The sequence below is a fragment of the Athene noctua genome, chromosome 1, assembly GCF_965140245.1.
Source record: "Athene noctua chromosome 1, bAthNoc1.hap1.1, whole genome shotgun sequence".
NCBI classification, from domain to species: Eukaryota; Metazoa; Chordata; class Aves; order Strigiformes; family Strigidae; genus Athene; species Athene noctua.
In genome coordinates, this window is record NC_134037.1 from 64,716,935 (window position 1) to 64,739,474 (window position 22,540).

At 42.2% G+C, this 22,540-nt stretch overlaps 1 protein-coding gene across 1 annotated transcript in view; it reads right to left on the minus strand.

The window, feature by feature from the left end:
• Positions 1-3,194: 3,194 nt before the first annotated feature.
• Positions 3,195-22,540, minus strand: part of SLC2A12 (solute carrier family 2 member 12) — a 29,908-nt gene continuing 10,562 nt past the window's right edge. Inside the window, exons 3-5 of the mRNA XM_074924174.1 lie at positions 7,749-7,871; positions 5,325-5,457; positions 3,195-3,435 (exon numbers count right to left, since the gene is read on the minus strand). Of these exons, the coding sequence (XP_074780275.1) occupies positions 3,339-3,435; positions 5,325-5,457; positions 7,749-7,871 (353 nt within the window). The 3' untranslated portion in view covers positions 3,195-3,338. The remainder of the gene's footprint in view (positions 3,436-5,324; positions 5,458-7,748; positions 7,872-22,540) is intronic.

Consider the following 22,540-nt stretch of genomic DNA (forward strand, 5'->3'; position numbering starts at 1 on the left):
AATGCATGATACTGGTAACTGTCCTCCAGCCTAAACATGAAGCAAGTGGAGAGATTTCAGTAAAAATCAATGCTAAAAAACTGAGGAAGATACTAACATGCAGAAACCCAGAAAATGGTGGGTTCAGACTCTGGTTTTTGACAAGATCATTTCACAAGCATTCAGAACTGATAGTAAAATTTGTAGGTTTTATAAAAAGAAAATATTACTGTTGATTTAAGAAAAAAGTTTTACGGTATTAACAGGTCCAGCCTGCAGCCCTTTGCTAGCACTTAAGTTCTTCTAGATCTTTTTCTTTACTTCAACAAATGCTTGCCAGGCTTCCAGATTTGACCCATACTCATTAGGCAACACGTGGCACTGACCATGTATACCATATCTTATTATTCTTTCCATTTCAGTAATAGAAAGTGGTGTTTTCTCTAGCAAGGAAACATTGTTATTTTTCAAAACTATTATTTGCTTGAGCATACTATGGTTTAAAAAAATGAAATTCAGGCTGTGTATCACAATGTGAACTGTTCCCAAACTGCAAAAATCAGGATGTTGAACTGAGCATTCCAAATTAAAAACAAACAAACAAACAACAAAAAAAAAAAAAAAAAAACAAAAAAAAAAAACACACCAAAACCACCATATCTTGTAGGTTTTGGCCACATTCTGGTTTTTGATTCCTCACACCTCCAAGTTAAATGTGAAAATTTAAGGTAAAAAAATTCAATCTTCCATGCATGAAACATCTATGCTTAAAAACTTCATCTGTCCTTTTCCCCCCACCATCAGAGTCAATCTCTGACTTCACGTCCCCTCTCATTTCATGTGCCCTCTTCATCCATGGCTTCTCTCTCACTGCTTCAAACCCAGCTCTCCAGCTCGCTCCATTTCACACAGTTATGAAACTTTTATGTGTCTGAGCTCTAATGCATTTTGCATCCTTTTTCTATTTGTAGAAGTTATAGGAATACTTTTTGCCAGTTCCTGCTGCTGCAGCATGGAGTAAGCTGTTACTGCTCAGGTCAGGGAAGCGCAAGAAGACTCTGCTATGGGCTCTCCCCCATGCAGAGGCAAAGGGACCTCTTCTCCTATGGCCGATATTTGAACTGTAGACCTCAAAATGGTCTCTCATGGCCGATATTTGAACTGTAGACCTCAAAATTCTAAGCAGATCTTCAATTTTTAGGGGAAATTCCAAGTAATAGAAACCAAAGTTTTCCATGTCTGTGGAACAGTTGGAAGCACCTGAGATCCACAGTGGAATTTTAGCTTGGAACAGGAACCTGCTGATTCCCCATAGGGAATGAGAGCAAAAGGCTTTTAAGCTTACTGCTTCTGATGGGGCCTTTGGTCTGAGTCACCTACATCTCAGGTGCACAGCCCCACTGTGGGTGGCTTGGTCTCTTGTTGTTTACAGACTATGTCAAAAAGGCTCACACGGACCCTTATAAGAGGATTTTACTTAATCTTTGGTATGTTGTGTATGCCAAAAACTGCATCTTGCTGAGCCTTATGCATCCCTGAAAGCTCTGTGGCACCCATGAGGTTAATTGGGAGGACTGCTGGCTCTGGGATCAAGACAGAAAAATTAAGGCAGCTATAAACTGACCAGCTAGCCAGCGGCCTAGCAATTCAGAATTTCACTTGGTTTAGATGACATGGGATCTGCATAGTTAAAAATCCTGTATTTTGATAAATACTTACCTGACCTTTGTACCAAAAGTCCAACAGGGTTTTGATATTGGTTCCCTTAAAGCTTATGATGCAGGAAAGTTTTGGTACAGATATGGCCAGTAGGTTCCCATTCTGAGGTAGATACATTTCCAGTGACTTCTGGGAAATCATGTCCTTGGCTTCAATAGGTTTTTTTCAGGTTTTGAACACATGCTCACTGTCTGAACAGATGTGCTTCTATAAGTTTACAGTGTCAGTATCTAGAAGTGTGACCATGAAAGATTGTGATCAGAACTGATCTGCTCTGCTCAGAAATAAAACTTTACCTAAATCACTAAGTCACTGTTCCTTCAGTGCAAGACACAGTCACTTGGTTTTAATGCTATGGGACAGTAAATAAAGTGGGATCATGTGCTTAGTTCCAAGTAGTATCTGCACTCCAGCTGACAGTGTCAGTCTTGCTTCCTCAGTTAAATGGTGGAAGAAATGCTGCTGTGTGGCTGCTGAGACAGACTGCATGCTTTAAAGCATGCTTTTTTCTTTAAACAAAGAACCATTTACTTATCTGCTAATAAACACTTATCTACCGATCATTCTAACAAAATCTATTAACCATCATTCTTTTATGGGAGCCATACAGATATCCCTTTGAAGAGGCTTGATGAGTACTTCAAGATACACTTGCCAAGCAATAACCAAGAATTTGATATAATTTATGATCGCAGTTTCTGAACTCCCTTTGTGCTGCCCTGTACCACAAAATTCTCACTTTCTGAATCCAAAAGTCAAAGTCTAGTGTGCCCTGTGTTGAGAAATAAAATTACTTCGGCATCAACTCTGGTATCTTCAGCTTCCAACTTTCCTGGGACTGGGAAGCCAAAGAAATCCTATTATCCTCTTCTGTAAATCCATCCTCAACCTAGAGTAACTGATTATGCAAATATTCCCTTATTAAACGATTTGACTGTGTTTCTGAGGAGCATTTCACTGCATCCTGGCCCTCACAGAAAACTACATGTTAAGTTCCTCTTATAAGCTGAGCATGTTCTGTGTTATAAATAAGTTCTGATGAACAAGATCTTTTCACAAGTCTTGTTAAGCTGGAGCCTAAATTAATTCATAAAGAGTTCATACCCAGTTGTTCTGCAGTAACATCACCCTTTACACTCCATAGTTGTCCATTTTTGCTCTATAGTGTTGTCTTCCCTAACATACTGATAGAGAGTTGTTAACCCTGCTCAGCCCCTTTTTTTTGCTAGGCTAAACAAGTCTGTCTTTGGTGGACACCTCTTGTGAGACTCTTCCTTCTCCTTTGCATCAAAGTCATTCTTTGCACCTCTTCCAGGCCAAACTCTTGTTGAATATGAATAACTAGAATTGTGCACAATATTCCAATTTCCCTCCTGTATGTAAGAGGTGTGTAACCCCAGGGGAGGTGAGGGATGGTGGTTTGAAACAGACAGTGCCTAGATTTCCAGTAAGTTATAAACTACAATAATCTTTAATGTTGGCTGTAAACTGCCAGTGAAAGAAGATCTACTAAGAAATTAAAGAGATAATATCTTGTGGATAATAAAGATAACGTGTCCCATCAGCGTGTGAGCATCGCTGAACTTTTTTTTTTCTTTTTAATCAGTCTTTTCCTGAAGGCTGCTTTGATTGCCCCGGGTCTAGTAGAGCTGCTCTTTCCCTCTCTTGGCAAGTTCCACCGGCACCAGTTTCTCTCTGCGCTGGGTCACCCAGCACAACGGGGTCTTCGCGTATTTCCTGGAGAAGAAAACAAACAAAACAAACCCACAAAGGTTTTGCCATCGAAGACAGCCGGCACACCGCTCTCCGGCTACACTCGCTGCCACTGAGAGCACGGCTGCCCGGCGGGACCAGCCGAGGGGGCCGAGCGCACCCCGGCAGGAACACCCAGCGCCCGGGGGATGCTCCGCCGGCCCGCGGCACTTCCGCGACGGCCCGCGCGGGGGCGGCCCCGCCGCACGCTCCGCCCGGGGCTCCCCCCGACGGCGCCCGGGGCTCCCCCCGACGGCGCCCGGGGCTCCCCCCGACGGCGCCCGGGGCTCCCCCCGACGGCGCGGCCAGCCCCGCTTCCCTGCCCCTCCGCCTCCCGCGTGGATTTATGTCTTGCTTTAAAGAGGAGGGAGGGGAGGGCAGCGCAAGCTGGACCAGAAGCGCCGATTTCTCAGCCCGCGAAGCAGTGACCGCCGCGAGGGAGAGCCCGGGGGCTCCGACAGCACAATTACCTCCCGCCTTTCTGCAGTGGGATAATTAGCTCATAAGCAACCTCCTTTAAACCCAGCTGAGCTGCAGCATACCCTTTAGAAAAAATATTCTCTGGTAATCCTAAAAACCCAAATACAGGATGACCCTTCACAGCACTAGGATGTTCACACGTTAACTACTTCCACTGTCAAAAAGGATGTGTCTCATTTTCAGTTGGAATATTTCTACCTCTGCCTTCAAGCCTCTTTCTCTGGGCGTCATTTGTCTTGCCGGCAGGCAGTGGAGAGAGAGGGAAGGAGTCTGCCTTGCCCCGTCAAGCCCAGGTGTGCAGATGAACTGGGGGGTGCTGCCTCACCTGTAGTAGGGTGCCATCAGCTGTGGTGAGGCCTGACTTTCCCCCCCCCAGCAATCAACCCTGAAAAAATATGGTCCGCTACATTGTTTCCTCTATAATTTCTTTATCCTGTTATTCACTATGTTGATAACTTCTGAGATGAGTCCGAAAAAGCAAGTAGCTGCTGTGGAGCAGCTCTTTGAATGGATCAGGAGAGTGCTGCATTTTTTAAAAAAAAAGGCTGCTTAGTTTTTTCTATCATTTTCTATAGCCAAAAACAACTGAAAAGAATGGGGGCAGTAGCGAATCAATAGTAATTTATGGTCAGTGGCACCTGCCTTTGGAGATTGTAAGTAAACAGCATGCATATCACCAGACCATTTCATTCTGTTCTCCAAACTTGATGTGCTACTTTTGTTGAACATATGCAATTCCAAGTCCCACTCTATCTCTGGAGGATATGAAAAGACAGGTAGAGTCAAAAGACACAAAACCAGTGAGAATGGGTCATATTAAAGGAGCATGCACATGGCATTCATGTCACCAGCACTCTCCCTTTCACTGCTCCTGTACCTGTTTTATGTGGTGAGGTGGGAACACAAAGCTTACACTGGAAGAACCTTTTTTGGGTACCAGCTCACAGAGTCTATAGAGACACAGGACTTAGTAAATGCACCAAAAAATGCCCATCTAGAAGAGCTATCAAAACTCACATGAAGCCTTGAAGTATTTGAGATAGGCCTCTCCCCTTCCCTTTTTCTGCATACAAGCCAAGTCAAACAGCCCTGTGTGAGAACATAGTTGATCTGCTCTCGGGAAGTGCCAGTCAGCAAAAGTGCTGGGGAGCCAGGCCTGGCTGCAGGTGTTCTTCACAGGGGTGTTGGAAACCACCATTCCTTTAGGGCCAGTCCTTCAGCACCAACAAAATGTTTGCTTGACCGCTGAGATCAACATGTATAAGCTCAAGCCTTGAGAGAATCTGATTTTTCGAGGAAAACAACGTGGTTTCTTTTTTTTTAGCATGTGACATTGAAAGGCTTTTTCCCTCAGCCATCCCTAGGATGTGATCACACCCTTGCTTGGTACTTACTGTTTAGCTAATTCCATGGATATTTGCTCCAAAGAGCATCCTTTTGTCTCTGGTATAAACACAATAACAAAAGCCAGCGATGCTAGACTCATTACTGTGTAAATGAAGCACACCGAGGACAAGCCAATGAGCTCTACAAAAGAAAAAAACATGTATTTTTTAATTTTCAAATACTTTTTTTTTTTCCCCTGTGGCTGTATTTTTCTAGTATACAGCCCCTAATGGACAGGAGAAGTTAGAAGGAAGATAGGCTGTTATTGTTGGCTCATATTTTTGTGCCTGGGCACAATTTGAAGAAGAAGAGAGGCTTTGCTTTTTCTAATACTACTTATGAATGAAAATTGATGAGACCATATTGACCCATTTAGCATGAACCTACTGATTTATTTTGCTTGTGGTCACTCTGGATGAAAACAGTAGTAGCCATTGTTACTGGTTGGTGCAAAGGCACCAGGGATCACAAGTGCCTTGAATTTCCACCCATGTCTGGTTTTATTGTACATTCTTTCATGGAGCAAAACCAAACATTTTTCATGCTGTTGCAGTTGTCTCCAGCAGATCCTTCCCATGTGTCAGTTCCTAACACTTCCACTGCAACTCATGGGTCCTGCACCAGAAAGGGATCCAAGAGTGAACTCCTAATGGGGTCAGCCAAAAATCATAGAATCACAGAATGGTTTGGGTTGGAAGGGCCCTTAAAAATCATCTAGTTCCAACCCCCCTGCCATGGGCAGGGACACCTTCCACTAGATCAGGTTGCTCAAAGCCCCGAACAACCTGGCTTTGAACACTTTCAGGGAGGGGGCAGCTGCAACTTCTCTGAGCAACCTGTGCCAGTGTCTCACCACCCTCACAGGCAAGAATTTCTTCCTTACATCTAATCTGGATCTACCCTCTTTCAGTTTAAAGCCGCTACCTCTTGTCCTATCACTACATGCTTGTAAAAAGTCCCTCTCTGGCTTTCCTGTGGGCCCCCTTTAGGTAATCGAAGGCTGCTATAAGGTATCCCCCGAGCCTTCTCTTCTCCAGGGTGAACAACCCCAACTCTCTCAGCCTGTCTTCATGGGAGAGGTGCTCCAGCTCCCTGATCATTTTCATGTCCCTACTCTGGACTCACCCCAATGCTAGTGGTTTTCTGAGCCAGTCCAGGGGCAGGTAGGTCCTTAGGCTGAAGCATGCACTCTGCAGCCTCTGGAAAGTAAAGCGCGCACAAACCCAACAGGCTGCTGCAACCTCCTTAGCCTTTTTCCATGCTAAAACTAAGCCAGACAGTTGAGACTTTTGTCAGTTGTGTCATGAACTAAAAATTGCAGCTGAAGCTGCTAATCCAGCTGGTATCTTCTTCATAAGACACCTAAGTGTGGGTATTGCTGTCCACCATGACTTCCAGATGCATTCATCTGAAAACAGAATTTCCAATCCTGCCTTTCTGCCATAGACTAGAAACACACATTTGCTTGTAGTTTCACTTTCATAAATCCAGATTAGACACAGCTAAACCAATAGACTTACTGGGACTTTACATTCATGAATACCAAGACCACAATAATGGCTAGGTGTGCATTAACAAATAATGTTGCACGATAGGAGGGGACCTTGAGTTGAAACAGTTGATGCTGAGGACCTGAGGTCTGCACTATCTGTTTTTGGGGACATTTCCTTAGAAACAGGTCTAGTCTGGTCCAAGGACCAGCAAATGTTGGCATCTGGAATGTATTCACTGTGTATGTATTTTGATTTTCAGCACATATTTTCCTCAGAATAAGACTGAAAATTAAAATTTGCAAAACATCTTATGAAATAAAATTAGAAAAAAGTATTTGCCAATCAATGAATTTCAACATCAGCGTTTAACCTTTTCCATTGTTTATTATCACATTATAAGTTACTATATGTTTCACATAAGTTACTATATGTTAGTCTACTTTCTCACATTAAAAATTGAAACATTTTTACCTTACAAAGACACCTCTTTCTAAAGGAAATTTTCTTGAAGACAAGATATTACTGTTAAAAGGAATTATTTCAATGGGATTGTCTTTAAAATGTTTGATCAGAAAAGCTGAGGTCTGATCTAGAGCAGAACTTCCATTGACTTCAGAAGATGCAGGACTAAATCCTAAATATTATGTATTTTCAACTTACCAAGGCAATGGCTTTTTTAAGAGCTAGGGTTCACAGCCTGTAGAATTGATGTGCAAGGTGCTCTGACAGCCAGCAACATGAGGCTGTAATTGCTAGCACAAACTTAGAAAGATAGGGTGGAAATGGTGAAGTTACACTAACAAACAGCATCTAAATGGAGATCTAAATTTGGCTCCAGAGGCATCACAGCTGCAATTTTAGCCATGTTGTTTGTATGGGAAAGATTTGGGTTTTGATTGTAGGAGAATATCAGCTTGGGAGGACATAGAGAAATCTTACCAGTTACAGTCAAAAATGTCAAGGAGATGAGGAGATTTATACCCCAGTTCATGCTAGATGTCAAAGCCATGGCTCGTCCTCTGATACCACCAGGGAAAATTTCACTCAGGACCAGCCAGGACACTGAAATAGAAGAAAAAAAAAAATGTTGTCTTTGAAAGGATGGCTTTCCATGCTATAAATTTAGATAGTCCATTAATTCAGGTGAGGCCAACTGAAAGAATAAGGTGATTTTTAGAGATGTTAGGTTTGTGTGGGCCTAAGGAGCATGGACAGCAGTCAGCATCACCCTGGGTCGTCATCCCTGCCTGGCACCTGAGAGAGGGACAGGTGGCCCTGGTGGCACCAGGGCAGTGCCAGCACACACAGAACCGACCAGGGAAGTAAGCTCTGACTGCACGTCTGCGTATGAAAAGGATCTCTGACTAAATAACTCCCAAGTGACATAGCACTAATGGAAGTGGGGCAGCAAACCAAAGTAATCTTCAGCCTTGGAGCAGCACTGTGTGTTTATGCCACCTTATAAATCAACATGCCACACTGAAGCAGGTTTGCTATTCCAGCTCTCCACTCCATATAAATCAGATTGCTAAGGTATAAATGGAGAGAGGGCCTGGTTTTTGCCTCCCTCATATGACACCACACCACAGGTGATCTAAATGCTGGTGTTGCTAGCCCACAAAAACAAATTCAGACACAAAGACCTGGCTGTGTAACCACCTCGATAGCAAGAGAAAAAAAGAAAAAAAGAGGAAAAAAAGATACCACATTTCTGTGCCATTCCTGGTTATTAGAAAGAAAAAAAAAAGAAGCCCTCTTTTTGTTCATAAGCAAGATGTATTAGCAAGAGGTTGCTGCGTGGAGAGGTTATGGGTTAGCAGATGACCAGCATGCGAGAACAGAGAGGAACATGTGGGTGACTTGTGTTTTCAGACCCTTGGACATGACCATTATAAATTGCTCCTCCGTGATATTGTTTCTGCAAAAGGACAGATGCAAGTTTCCTCAGGATGCTTGCAGTGGGCAGCCTTAAAGTTGCATTTTAAAAATAGGCTCCTGTAAATGTGAATGTGTGTCATGCTGCAATATCCCTTCAGATGCTTGTAGGCTTCCTATGTGACAGTGCTGGTAAAGGTAGAAAAGAAAAAAGTGCTGTGGAAGGAGAACAAAAAGGACCAACTGAAAGGGGAAAGAAAAACTCTGAGCCTTGAGTCTGCAGAGCAGATTCAAGCAAACTCTTAGATTTCTTTGTACCACACATTTGAATTCAGTAATGTTCCCTGGAGTTGGCCCAGCTATTTCTTTTAAGGAAAAAATATAAAGTGTTCCAGTTCCACAGTGGGAGTGACCTGGCAGAGTGGTGATTTTATTCCAGAGAATCAAGACCACGCTGCGTAATGGCCTAACAAATGGCCTAACACTGTTATGCATAGTCAAGTGGCACACAGTCATAACACAACCACCGCGCCTAACAGCAGCTGTAGAGAGGCTTTTTTTCTTTTTTTTTCTGGCTTGGACCACAGCAAAGTTTAATACACTTGCTGCTGACAAGACAAACGTGGCTGCACGAATGATTATACACTAAGACTGGCAAAGGGGATATTCATAGCTACATTAGACAGGATTGAAATGAAGTTTGAAAGAATTCAAACCCACTTTCTGCTGGGCATAAACCAGCATCCAGGAATAAACTTTTTCTGTGGGTACTTTGGTCTGTGTTTGCTTCTTTTAGAATCTTCTTTTGTTCAAGAAAATTTCAGTGGCTGCTCAGAGAGGCACCGAGCAAGGATGATCAAGTCCTGCATGCTGACATGGCAGCCCTGCCAGGCTGGGTGAGCCCTGAGCTGGATGACCCTCAGCAGCATTACAGGCACTGGGGGACAGCTCATGCCACAGCTGTAGTGTGTGGCACTGCAGCAGCTCCTATACCATGCATTTTTCAAAGGCCCTTTCAGGCTAACTACAATTTGTCTGGAGGTTTGAAACACTGTTTTCCTGTTAAGAAACCAAAATACTTGAGGATCTGCATCAGTCACGACAGTGGTTTGCTGCTCTTATTTCAACCAGTTATTTAGTTCAGACAGATCCCGCCAACACACCAGATATATTCTTCATGTCTGCTAATGGTAGCTACTTCCTCTGGCATAGCCCTGACCTCTCTTTAGCTAGTGAGGAGTGGATAGGCTTATTCCCTGTGGAGAAAGAACAGTTGTAGAAATCTGACACTTACTACAGTCTGTTTATTCCTTTTCCCAAGCTGAGGCAGTGATAACGATTGATTCTTTGCTTTTAGCACTTCTCTGGGATTGTTTTCACTATCTGTACCTTTGCCAAAATGCAGCAGCCACTGTAGGTACGACAGGGATGGAGGTGGCTCCAAGGGAGCCAGTAACTAGGTTGAGGCTCTCATTCATAATGACTGCTGCTACCTTGTGCCCTGTGTGCACGCAGAGCTGCAGAAATTTAACCAGTCACCTATGAGCTCTGCCTTCACCGGCCTAAGCAGTGCCATTTTGGTTCAAAAAGAGAACAATATTAGAATAAGCCTGTTTTCTATAAAGAAATTAAAAGGACAATCAGGGTGTTTCAGTGGTGTTACGGAGAATGTTTGAACTACCCAATTAGAGGTTTAAATTACACATACAATCAAATAAAATAGAGAGAAATAGCACAGATAAAAAACTGAATTAAGAAAGCTGTTAGAAATAGAAATATGCCTTCCATAAACATGTACCCTGTGTCCAAACAAAGAAAACACAGCATAATTGCTGAAAAGTTAGTTGCAATACAGTCATCAGCAGCCAAGTATTTTCAGAGTCTGCTGGCTGAGAGAACGAGAGGCCAGGGATAGAGGAGGTGACACATGCCAGCACTGAATAAAATGTTCCATGGGGATGCAGGAAGGGGTCACCCCGATAGACTTCTGTACTGAGCTGCTGGCTGGAGCTAGGATAAAGCTAAGTAAGCTGGAAGAAAGAAAGGAGGATATGTACACTGTTTTGAGGCAGAGTTGTGCAGTTTTTGCTGAGGAAAGCCATGTCTCTTTCAAAGAGTTAAGGAACAGAGTGATCGAAACGAATGAGCCACTGTGTTTTTCAGTTTCAGAGAGCTTTGGAGAACTGTCATGGTATAGAAGAGAGAGTATTCATATAAATCAATAACTGCTTGTAATAGGAAACAAAGGACAAGGCCAGTTTTCATAGTGGAAGATTACTAGATCTGCTCAGTATATTTCCAGATCTCTCAGGAAAGGGAGGTGAATGCCTGTGCAAAAGACTGATCGTACACAATTATTTGGGATGATAAAATAGCAGAAGGATCATAAATTGCAAAAAGATCTCAAAGTATTGAGTAATTTGAAAAAAAAAAAAATGACCCATAAAATTCCTTATCAACACATGCAAAGTAACACATAAGGAGAAAATCAGCCACCAGTACCCACACCAGCATGCCAGCACTGCTTGGGGTAGAAGTGCTGGAGACTCCCTGGGCGGTTCAGGGACAGCATCAACTCCCACGAGGCAGAGGTTGTGGATGCAAACAGAGGCTTGGCAAATATTATGGAGGAAACACTGAATGGACCACTGAGCATGCCTGTTGAGCCTCTGTATTTGTCACGTCGCATGCAGATTTGGTCAACTCAGAACTAGATGAGCCACAGAAAAAGGTGTGTAATGGGTTCTGCAAAGAGCAATTAAACAGACAAGGATTCTTCAGTTTAGATAAGGTACAGAGGAGAAGTGAGGACAAACAGAGGAGAGATTTTCCCTACATTTTTAAAGACACAAACCAAGGCAATCCAAGTGAAGTTACCAGGGACAGTGGTTAGGCAAGGCAGGAGGATGTGCTTTTTCAGACAATGTGTTTTTCAGCTACGGAACTCACTTTCACAAGATGCTTCAGATGTGAAAAAATATTAGTGAGTTCAAATGATTAAATGCTGGGTGTTAAAACATTATTTCTCTGAATATGTGGAAAAAGATTCATCAAGAACTGTTGCTCACAGTAGTACAAATAAATCCCCAACATTTTTCTTGAAGTTCTACAGATAGGCAGAAGGACATGCTGTGCATGCTGCATGGGCCTTTTCTTATGTATTTTCCCTCAGCATCTGTTACTGGCTATTGTTGGAGTGTGGGTAACAGATTGATTGAGTGGCCCTTTTATCTGAGGCAACCTGGCCAACTTAATGAGCTTTTATATTTGGGCCATAAACAAAGAGTTGTGTCAAACCCTCATGTGGTTTCTTCCTTACTTCCTTACTTTACAGCTATGCAGTAAATAAAAAATAATTTTTAAAAAATAGCAGACACCAGCAGAGAAATCTGAGAATATCTGAGAAATATTGTGAGCTTGGGGGTATTCAATATTCAAGTGAGGTACATGAATTAAAAATGTCCTTGTTTTGACCTTATTCCTGCCAGGAGGCAGAAGCAAATTGGAAGCTGCTCAGCAGTTCTCATTAATGAAATATTAGATTCCCTTGGTAGTAATTTGCTGCTTAGCATTTTTTTGTTTTCTATACCTGTATTGCATGAGATCAAGTTCTTTATGGTGAGATTTAGAAAGCAGCTGTTGCAATACTTGAAAGAATTCAAGTTTCTGAGGTATAAACTCTGGAAAAAGATTAAGTGGACTTAGAGCTTAGGAGGGAAGTAGGCAGAAGTATGTAAGACTTTGAAAGGGAGGACTGAGTTGTTAGTAACACGAGGTCCAAGGGAAGATAAAGAAGAGATTATCCCACCAGTAATGTAGGCAGACCATCTAAGAACATGTAACAAATTATCAATGTTGGGTAAGGATGCAAGCAGGCCACTGCAAAGCTGCCATGAGAGGAAGGAAGTCAAAGGACCTGGCTAATGACCGGCTTTGTCGAGACCAGATTTTTTTCCAGGCTTATGGAACCCCACAGGTTTTTCATTTACCTGATTTCTGGCTCTGCAGGTTATTAACACGAACAGCCAGATGGCCAACTACTTCTCATAAAAGTCCAGCTTCAGTGCTGGTTTGCCGTAATTTCAAAGGGTATGTTGCAGGGGATGGCACAAATCTGCATGGTGTACATGGTGATGAGGTGTGTACTGGTGAGGACACGCAGCAATGGGCAGAGCTGGGATTTGGGGAGGGGGGTACCTGCTGCTGTAACGCACCAGCACTGTCCTGTCACTGCTTCCAGCACCCACAGAATGCAGCCCCTGCAGAGGCTTTCACAGCAGCTCCAGTGAAGGAAATCTGGGGGCCTGGCAAAAGTGAGGGATGCTTAGACTGGAAAGAAGAGAGGATGAGAGGGAGTTTGTCCTTTTCCAAAGTAGGTAAAAGAGTTATAACACATTAAAAATGGACTGAAACTCTGCCACTGTTTTGTGCAAGAGGCCAAAGCAAAGGATCATCACTGGTTAAATCAATGACTCTGCTTAATGAGAGCCATTTGTCTCTCTGGCTCTGCCCAATAACCATGAGACTGAAGTGACTGTTCAAAATTAATAACTGGCAAATATGGAGTAAATGAACAGCTATATTGCTTTGGAGAGCGTGTAAGCCTCCAGAAGAGTGCCAGCCTGCCAAGGGTCAAGACAAACCCTGTGTGTGCACATTAAAAAGAGTGGAATTGCTCTATTGTTGAGAGATAGGGGAGTCAGGAGAAGCCTCAGCTAACCTCACAGCCCTGGCTGAATCCTGATCTCTGCAGGCAAAGGTAATACGCACCTCATTCCACCGCTTCCGAGGTGCTTCTCTCACAGCAGCTTTATGACTACCAGTTGCAAGGTACCTGATAACCACTGATGATCCAAAAGGAGCTGATGTGGTGTGGCAAACCTTATTTTTCTTTCATTCTGGTATCCTACATTTCTGTTTCTAATGGTTAATCCTTCAGGTCGACTCCTTGAAGTAACATATGTTAGGACAAGTGGGATTTAATACTTTTATCTCTGAGGCTGTACCAGAGTACACAAAAATTGTTGTCCAGTGTTTGTACTATTTGCATCACTACCTGATAGACAGGTTGAACACTCACACGTGCTTTTTTAAGGAAGCTTACAGTGGACCATGGAAATCACCCTTCACTCATGTTTCCTCCAGTTCATGTTAGAATGGCAGGAGGGTTTTGAGAGAAGAGACTGTGAGACCAACACATTACCTCTTTCCCCTGTTTTCTGGGCCACTTAAGAAGGAAGGCAGTGAGACATGCTTCACCTCTGATTTTCCCCAGCCATCCTTCTTCCCCTAACCTCACCACTGTTAGCCTGAATTTTAACGCTTTTTTTTTTTACTATTGAATTTTTCATCTCCATGAACTTGGAAAAAATGTAATGCCTGGTATGGATTTTCCTATTTCAGGGAAGCTGTTCAAGATATTCTTAAATCTATTTTCAGTGATCTTCAATTACCGTCCATTTTCAGTTTGAAAGAATAGTCACAAACAAGAACTTTCTTACAGACATTGACTCCCATCTGAAGGATTACTGGGCAAGAAGTGATAGATATATGAGGATCTAGGAATGGTAGAATTGTCTTAGTTAATGTGACTTGTGGCCCATCTTGCCCAATAACAGTACTTTGCAGCATACATATCAGTAGAATGTATCATATCTTTATGTAGGCACGTATGTAATAGTCTGCACGTCTTCCCAGGTCCCCTAATAGAAGTTGATTTGAACTTATGTATGAGATAACAATTCTGTTAGCAATTGGTTTTCTCATCCACTGTGTCTCTCCCTCATCCTTTGTTATATAGACGCTCAGACTGTCCCATCAAGACAGAACAACTTGCAGGGCAAGCAGAAAGGAAAAAAGAGAGAAAAAGAAAAAATTAAAATTAACTTTCAAGGGAGAATGTGCTTATTATAATAAATCTCATACTGCCATCCAAAAAAGGCCTTTTAATTAAAACCTGAAATGTGTATTCCTGTTTGTAGGTGTTTATTTGTTCAGAATATTGAATCCAGGATAATCCTCTGAGGCATTTGCAGAGGAATGACTACAGAAGCCAGAGACTCTAATTCATGAAGAAATTGTGTGTGAATTAGTTCAGATTATCACATATTTCACTTCTAAAAAGATGGAGAGGAGAAATTACCCAGATGAGTGGGGTAAATGAACCTATTTTTCCAGTATCCAAAGGCTAATGCTGGTCCTTGAGGGGATGCCTGAGAAAAAAACTGTTGGGACACAGCAGTTGGGGGCAATTTAAGCCTTTGCTCTTGCAAAATAGAGATTTGTGTGTACGTTTTACAAAACTCCCAGTGGAAAGGATAAGCAACCTTTTACAACTGTGATTTATGTAGGGAGAGGCCTGCTCTGATCCATTATTTAAAGTTAAAGTCCCTTGCTGGTCGCTGTGGTTCATGCTTTGCTTTGGTTGCTGCTGGAGGGAGGCAGCCAGGAGGAAGGTGTGAATGCTCTGTGTCCATCCGCTACAAAGTGTCTTTTAGTTCTCCTTCTTTCATACGAATTTTCTGCACTTATGGTTGATTTTCAATGGCAACAGAAGATGGGTGCCCTCCTGTGTCCCCTTTCTCCTTGAGAAAATCTTCCTGGCTTTCCTCCCAGAGCTCAGTGTGACACAGAAACTGAGATGCCACAGGGAGAAACAGTCGTCACGCACTGCCTTGCCATCCAGCCATGCTCTCTGCACTTTGGCTGCCAGTCTGCACCTTCCTCAGCAGTGGCAGTAAATTGCGTGACTGCACATTTTTTCCTTCTGCCATAATTATTTTCTCATACTTTATAATACATGTTTTAGTTTGATGATGTTTACCAATTAAATAAAATACTGTCTTTGCAAGTCCTACTGACAGTTCTAGCTTTTGCACAAAGATGGCTCAGGATCAGTACGCCTTTAAAAAGTTACTACCAGCCCTCTCTCCCAAAGGAAAATGACATATGCCCTATAAACTTTTCACAGATTTCAGTGTCACAATGATCTTCTCTCCCAAAACTTGGTCAAGGAAACGAATGCAAAATCTTTCACTGTCTTTGATATGATTATCAAAGGCCACTATTATTTACTGAATGCTTTAATTCAACACTTGACCTACAAAGTAAGAAGGGCAAATATGGCTGATGATAGGCAACCTTGATTATCATATGAAAGCTTGCACAAAATGATATGCTAGATTCACTTGACAGCGCACCACTTCACAGAAGATAATGTCCCTGTGGAACAAAGGAGGATTGTTAGGCCCAATTACTAGTTAGAATCACAGCAATATTTGTTCTCTAGATTTTTAAATAAAGTGAGTTTGGAGGTAAAATGCTTCATTTTGGCCAGCAGCTACTAACTAATCTGAGACAAATTTTAAAACTATGACTAATTTTAAGCACAAATATTCCTCTCAAACAGTGTCTTTGTGTCAGTAGGTTTATTAACATACACCTATTAGTAGAGAGATTATATAATCCAGAGCACCAAAATCAGAATATTGACTCAAATTGCTGTTTAAATGGAGCATAGTATGCCAAAACACAGGTAGTCCCCGACCTTTTCTAGGTAGTTCTTGGAGGGCCAAATTTTGAGCTCAACAACAGCAACTTGAACCACCATGGTTGCAGAGACACAGAAATATTGTCACTCCCTTTTTTCACAGTACCAAGAGCTCTGTCTTTCAGAAGACAAAGAAAGCCCTTGGCCTGATCTGCCAAGACTTTCCCTCATTCACACACTTAAAAGTAGTTATGAGCAGAAACACAGATGACACTGAAAATGACATCCCAGATTTCAGGTGTGCACCTCAGTTTAAACGATAGTTTAAATTCCATCTCACGGTTGAACAAGGATAGTCTGCTCCTTGCAAAATTGTGTCCTAAAATAATTAAGGAGAGGCTCCCACTGACGTTGCCATGTCTTACTACTACAACGGCATTTTTTTTCCATATTATGACCTTTTTCACACCTAAAAAGCCTTCTAAACTTGTAGGTTCTATCAAGTTAAATAAGATTAACTTGTTTGGCTGGTATTTTAGTGAACACCTCCTGCAATTTGAAATCCTGTAACTCATCATCCAATTACACAAAAATATCTTAAATTTGCTTGCACTTCACTACTACCAATCAGCCTGTGAAAAGGCAAACCAATTCTTGGGTTAGTTGATATGTTAGCAAGGGGCTTCAGATAAACTTTGTCTGGGGCAAGGAAATAGGGAGAAATGGGCAATTCACAATCCTTGCTTTATTTTTAATTTTGGCATGCCTTGTCTTTCCACTGCATCTTGGTAGTACAAAGAGAGTCTGAAATAAAGGCCACATGAGGCACCATTTGCATAGCACAGGAATAATGAACTACATAAATACTAAAAGTGTCATATTCAAACCACATGAATGCATGCATTAAAAGATGATTCAGTACAAATGAACAGTGCTAGGAATCTTGTAATAAAATAAAGAATCCAAGATAATTTTTTAATTAACTAAAATAGGACTTTCTGTACTGATCCTCAGTGCAACATGCACATTTCCAAGGTTTATTATCCTGGTTCAGATCCAACAAAGCATTTAAGCACTTGCTTATTTTTGAGCACTTGATTTAATCCCCACCACTATCTCCTTTTCCAGACTAAACCACAAAACAATACAAAATTGATGCTGCTCATTTCTGTGAAATTTAAGTCCAGGCCACAGCTGCTCTGCAAAATGTAGAAGCTCAAAAATAAAACATTGCAAACAAATGTCATGCAAGGCAATGCTGAGCACGAATGCCTGTTAACATCAAATTCATATGCACTATAAATTAATACAATAACTGCATGCTTTGTAAAAGCCTGAAATACTGCTCTAATGTCAAAGATATTGATGTGAATTCTAGACACCCCTATCTTTTACCAGTATTTTTCAAGCTAGTGCAAGGCCATACAGCTTATAATATTTCAAAACACAGGAACAACCAACTAAGTCTATGGGAGGGTCAGATTTTCCACACTGACAGTGTGCTATTTCCCACAAGAATTTTCAGTTTCAGGTAGAGCATTTGATGGCCATGATCAAATCCAAAAGCATTTTGAGTCAGAGAATAAGCAGTCTGATGTAATCTGGATTGTAATGGTGGCAAGAAGTATTACCTCTGTAATCGAGTCCCTGGGCTGTTCAGTGTAACATGTGAAACCAGCTGTTTTGGGTTTTGTTACAGATGCATTTAGTGACTGAGGTGAAAGACATAGAAAAGGTTCTGCATTTAACTGTGCTAATGAATCATACTTTAACTCAGGTAGCCAGTTAATCTAAGAATCACAGGAGCAAAGTCAAGGAGACTAAATTTGTCTCCAGTGTAATTCTCTGGGCTTTAGGGAAATGTTCCAGCTCTGGGTTTTGGCTTGCTTAATCTAATGTAATACATAAAGTAAGACCACCACAGATCCCATAAGGTTGCATAAGAAGGACAGAGATGGACTGAAAGAAGGACTTACTTCCTTCCTCACCTCCATGCATTTCACTTCTCTTGTGAACCCTTGAGCTTTCTTCCATCCTCCTTGATCCTTCTTGCCTGATCCTTCTTCCATCTGCCCCACTGTCCCCAACATGGGTTTAAAACTGCATTTGAATTACTTCAACAACTTACAATAAGATGTAGACAAAACAAGTGGGCTTTTACATGGGAATGGAATGGAATGGAATGGAATGGAATAGAATAGAATAGAATAGAATAGAATAGAATAGAATAGAATAGAATAGCTCAGTTGGAAAGGACCTGCAATGATCATATAGTCCTAAACCATGTTGCATGTGGAATGCTATCACACAGTCTAATTTAGCTTCCTGATCACCCTAAACTCCCTCAATAGCTAGCAAGGAAAGGGGGGCTGCACCAAAGGAGAGATCAATGAGCAGGAGTCTGAAAGCCACCCTTAGGTGGGGAGAATATTTCCCTTTGTGGATTATCTGAGGAATCTGGCTCTCGCATCCGTTAAATTTCCACACATGTTGAAACATCTGTTCCATTTTAGGTATAAAATAGCTCAGTTTTAACGCATCCATTCAAGCTAATATAAATTTATCTCCAGTAGAATCAATATGGCAAATCTGCCCAGGTTTAAACAAGAAACAGACATCTCTCATCCCAAACTAGTCTTTCATCAGTAGAAACTTGCTTCTAAGATTTGCCCTCACTAGAGGCTTCCCTTCACTGACTTCCCTGCATGGGTTTTGCTCCTCACAGGGCTAACAATGCACACAGAGAGCTCCCACAGCAGCCAGATGGTGCATCACAGCAGGGCTTGTTGGAGAACATAGTCACTGCGTCTTCTTGGGGGTACCCAGGCTGAGGGACACAAAGCCACAAACCCAGGTCCCTCACGTGGGAGGAATTTCATCAGTGTGAAGCTAGTAACCCAAGGGCAGTCAGAGAAGGCTTCCCGTGGGTATTTAATTCCATATTTTATAGGTTTTAATCAATACCAAAGTACTGCCAGTCCTACAATCACCCACTCACAGGAGCTGTGCTTTGATGGGACTGTAACAGCTATTTGGAAAAGCAGGATTTGCAGTAAGTCCTAAATACCTCCTCCAAGACCATGTTATGCACTTATCTGCCAACCACAAATATGTTAAAATACTTTTTAGACTTTGATATGCATGGATTGGTATATGTGGTATTTTTTGTGCCAAGCCCTGAAACAGAAGACATTTCTCCAGCTGCAGACACTGATCTGCCTTGGGTGTGTGGTGGCCACAGATCTGTGTGTGTGCCAAGTGGGCTCTGAGTGCTTGCGGATGGGGCATCCCTTCAGCTCCAAGAAGCCTCCTGGAAGAGGAACCTGTGATGGTCTCCAAGAGAAGAACTCTGAGAGTTTGGCCCTTGGCTTTGGAGAGCTGCACAAAGCTTGTGGCTGCTCTAGGACATGCAGTAACAGGTTGGCATAAACACCTTCAAACTTTATGCATCTAAATGGTTTTAGGATGATTCATGTCATGAAACTGCCCCTCAGTCCCACTTGTAGGTGCTTTTGTTGATTTGCATCCCCACAGTCAGCATGAACTTCTGTGATGTCAGTGTAGCTGATGTGATTTGCACCAGCAGATTATGCTGAAGTTTATTGACCAACTGCCTAAATGCTTTTGCAGTTATACAGAAACATGGTTAAAGGACTGACAGAGGAGGAAGAGCTCTTTTGCGCAAGGCACCAATGCCATACATGCAGTCCAAATGCAGGCATGTGACACCCCCCTCTCAATAAAAATGTTACCCATTTCACAGCAAAAAATCCCCATGATGTGCATGGATCTCCTTGAACTGCACTTCCACAGTATGTGTAAAGAGGTACTGCTCAAGTCCTGGTTTGCTCACTTGCTTTTTATTTGCTAAAACAAATTCAGTCTGGGAAAACATTATGTTCTGTTGGATCCAGACTGGATTTGCATTACTTGCTTCTCAGCCTTGGACTTGTTGGAGTCCCTCTGATTTTTGTTTGATAAAGAAGATTGCTTCCAGGCCACACTGCACCTGTGTATTAATGTGTATGGTGCTACTGTCTCTCATTTGGCTACTTATTGGTGAGATCACCCTGTGAGACCTCCTCACTTAGGGGATATATAGGAAAATATGGAGGGAAGTTGTCCCTATTTAGTCTTTGATCCTAAATGGTGCAAAAGGAGATGATCAGGGCAGGGAAGCATATTTTTGGTAAGGGGTGCCATCTGACATCTGAATCTGAATTTTGTTCATCAGGTCTGTGAGGAAAGCAGCAGGTCTCTGGGCACCCACTCTGCTTCAGAAAGGCTAGGGCTGCCTTACAGTTGGTAATCAAGAGAACTCTCTTGCACATGCTCCATCCAACCCCAAGAGTCCCACATTTACAGCCTTATTTTGGAAAATAAGTCTGATACTTCAGGAGTTTGGCTTTCCTGGTTCAAACATCTCAAAACGTTGTACTACACAACAGTGATGAGTGAAGGAGATGACACCTCTTTATAAGAAAGGACCACAATTTTTTGCCTCTCAAGTGGTTTGAACAGAGCTTCTGGCAAATGAGATGCTCTGCAACTCTTTCAGTTAACTCTGTGTCACTTAATAAGTGGCCATGCATGATCATGACCCTAACCGGAATTTCTCTGTGTGTCCTTTGTGTTATATTAATTTTCAGGGTCACATTGAGCTTTTAGCTTGGGTGATGAATTGGTGATCTACCTCCACACTGCACTCATCTTGTTAGCCTGCACTCACTGCTCCCTGTGTGAGACATAGCAGCATTTCTGCGAGGCTCAGATTTCTCCTGTCCCCACCCTCACATACAGCAGGTTTGAATGCCTCTCCTTGCAAGCATGCACTGAAAACAATGAAAAACCCCTCTCTCACTTCTCACCCTTCACATGGCAGCCAGAGAGAAGTTCCTTTGGGGCTCTGCAGGCATCTTTCCCTGGTGAGAACAGTTGATCCTTGTTTGACCTTTCTGATATACAGGCAAAGGTAACTCAAAACAAGGATGGGTGTTAAGTAAGTCCCCTTAGCTAAAAACTGCCTTGAAACGCCTCTGCAAACACCCCTGGAGAGACGGCATGTGCTGTTCTGTGACGTGATGCAATGCTGATTTGTTGCACCTACAAAACGTCCTCATAATTGTGTGAAATTGAGTGTGAAGAAGCAGTTGAATTGCAGTTCATCAAACATAATTAATCTGAAACAGAGCAGCAGAAGTACTTCTTTTATCTTGCCTAAGGGTTGATGATATGGATACAGAGCACCCCAGAATCAAAAAAGTGATTAAACAGATGCTTGCTAGTCTGATGAATTCTTTTATAATGCAAAAATGGCTTTTATCTCTGTCTGGTTTTGAGTGCTTATCACTGTGCTGCCTGGGTGCTTTGATAAACAGCAATAAATATATTTAGTGTATGTTCAGTTCATTAAGAAATCCATGTACTTCATGTAATTTGGAGACAAAAGAGAAATAATGAAAAAATACAACATTTATTAATGTCTGCTATGCAAATCTAGACTGTAACTAGCTCTTTGACCCGATTCCCCCCAAAAAAGGACAAAGAAATTTAAAAAAAAGATGATAGAGCTCAGGTTGCATAATCTCCTCTATGGAGAGTGTGCCATTTTCCTAATGGTGCTACATAGACTCTCCTTTATCCCCACAGAACATAATGCAGCATGGAATCAAAATGAAGTGGGTAAAATAAATAAAGGGAAATAGAGCAAAATAAAGGGGAAAGAGCAAGATCCTTTCCACTCTTTGTCCAACAGACACATCCTGAGCACCACCTTCACCTTAGCCATCAGGACAGGCAGATATTGCACAGAGTATGAGAATTTTACGTTGAAAATATAGCGGTGCGGTGGTTACGGTGCTTCTGTCCCCAGGTGCCTGGGCATAACCTGGCCACAGCAACCAGTGGGTGCAGCCTCGATGCCTCCCTCCTGTTGCAGAGTAGACAATGACTAGCAGTCTGGTCCAGACCACAGACAGATTTAGAGATGAATAACATCAACATGTTAAAACTGTTAATTATATATATAAGCAAAGGGGCTCAGGTTTTATCTTTACACTAAGAAAGGTACACTGAGGATGAGAAAGCTAGGCTTTTAAAATACATTCAAGGATTTGGACTCCAAGAAGCAGATGTTGAAGGCTGCATATGAGACACAAATCATAACCTCGCATCCCAAGACTATTTGACCACAACAGATCCTTTGCAGATTCCAACCCTTGCATTTTCTATACATTGCCAATTTTAACTGAATAGTGCCCTTTTAAAGGCATGGAACTGTCTTGAAAGTACCTATCTGCAATTTGAAATACCTGTATCTGTCCTAGACCTGGCCTTCACAAGCTGCGCAAGCGCACCTGTCAGTTGA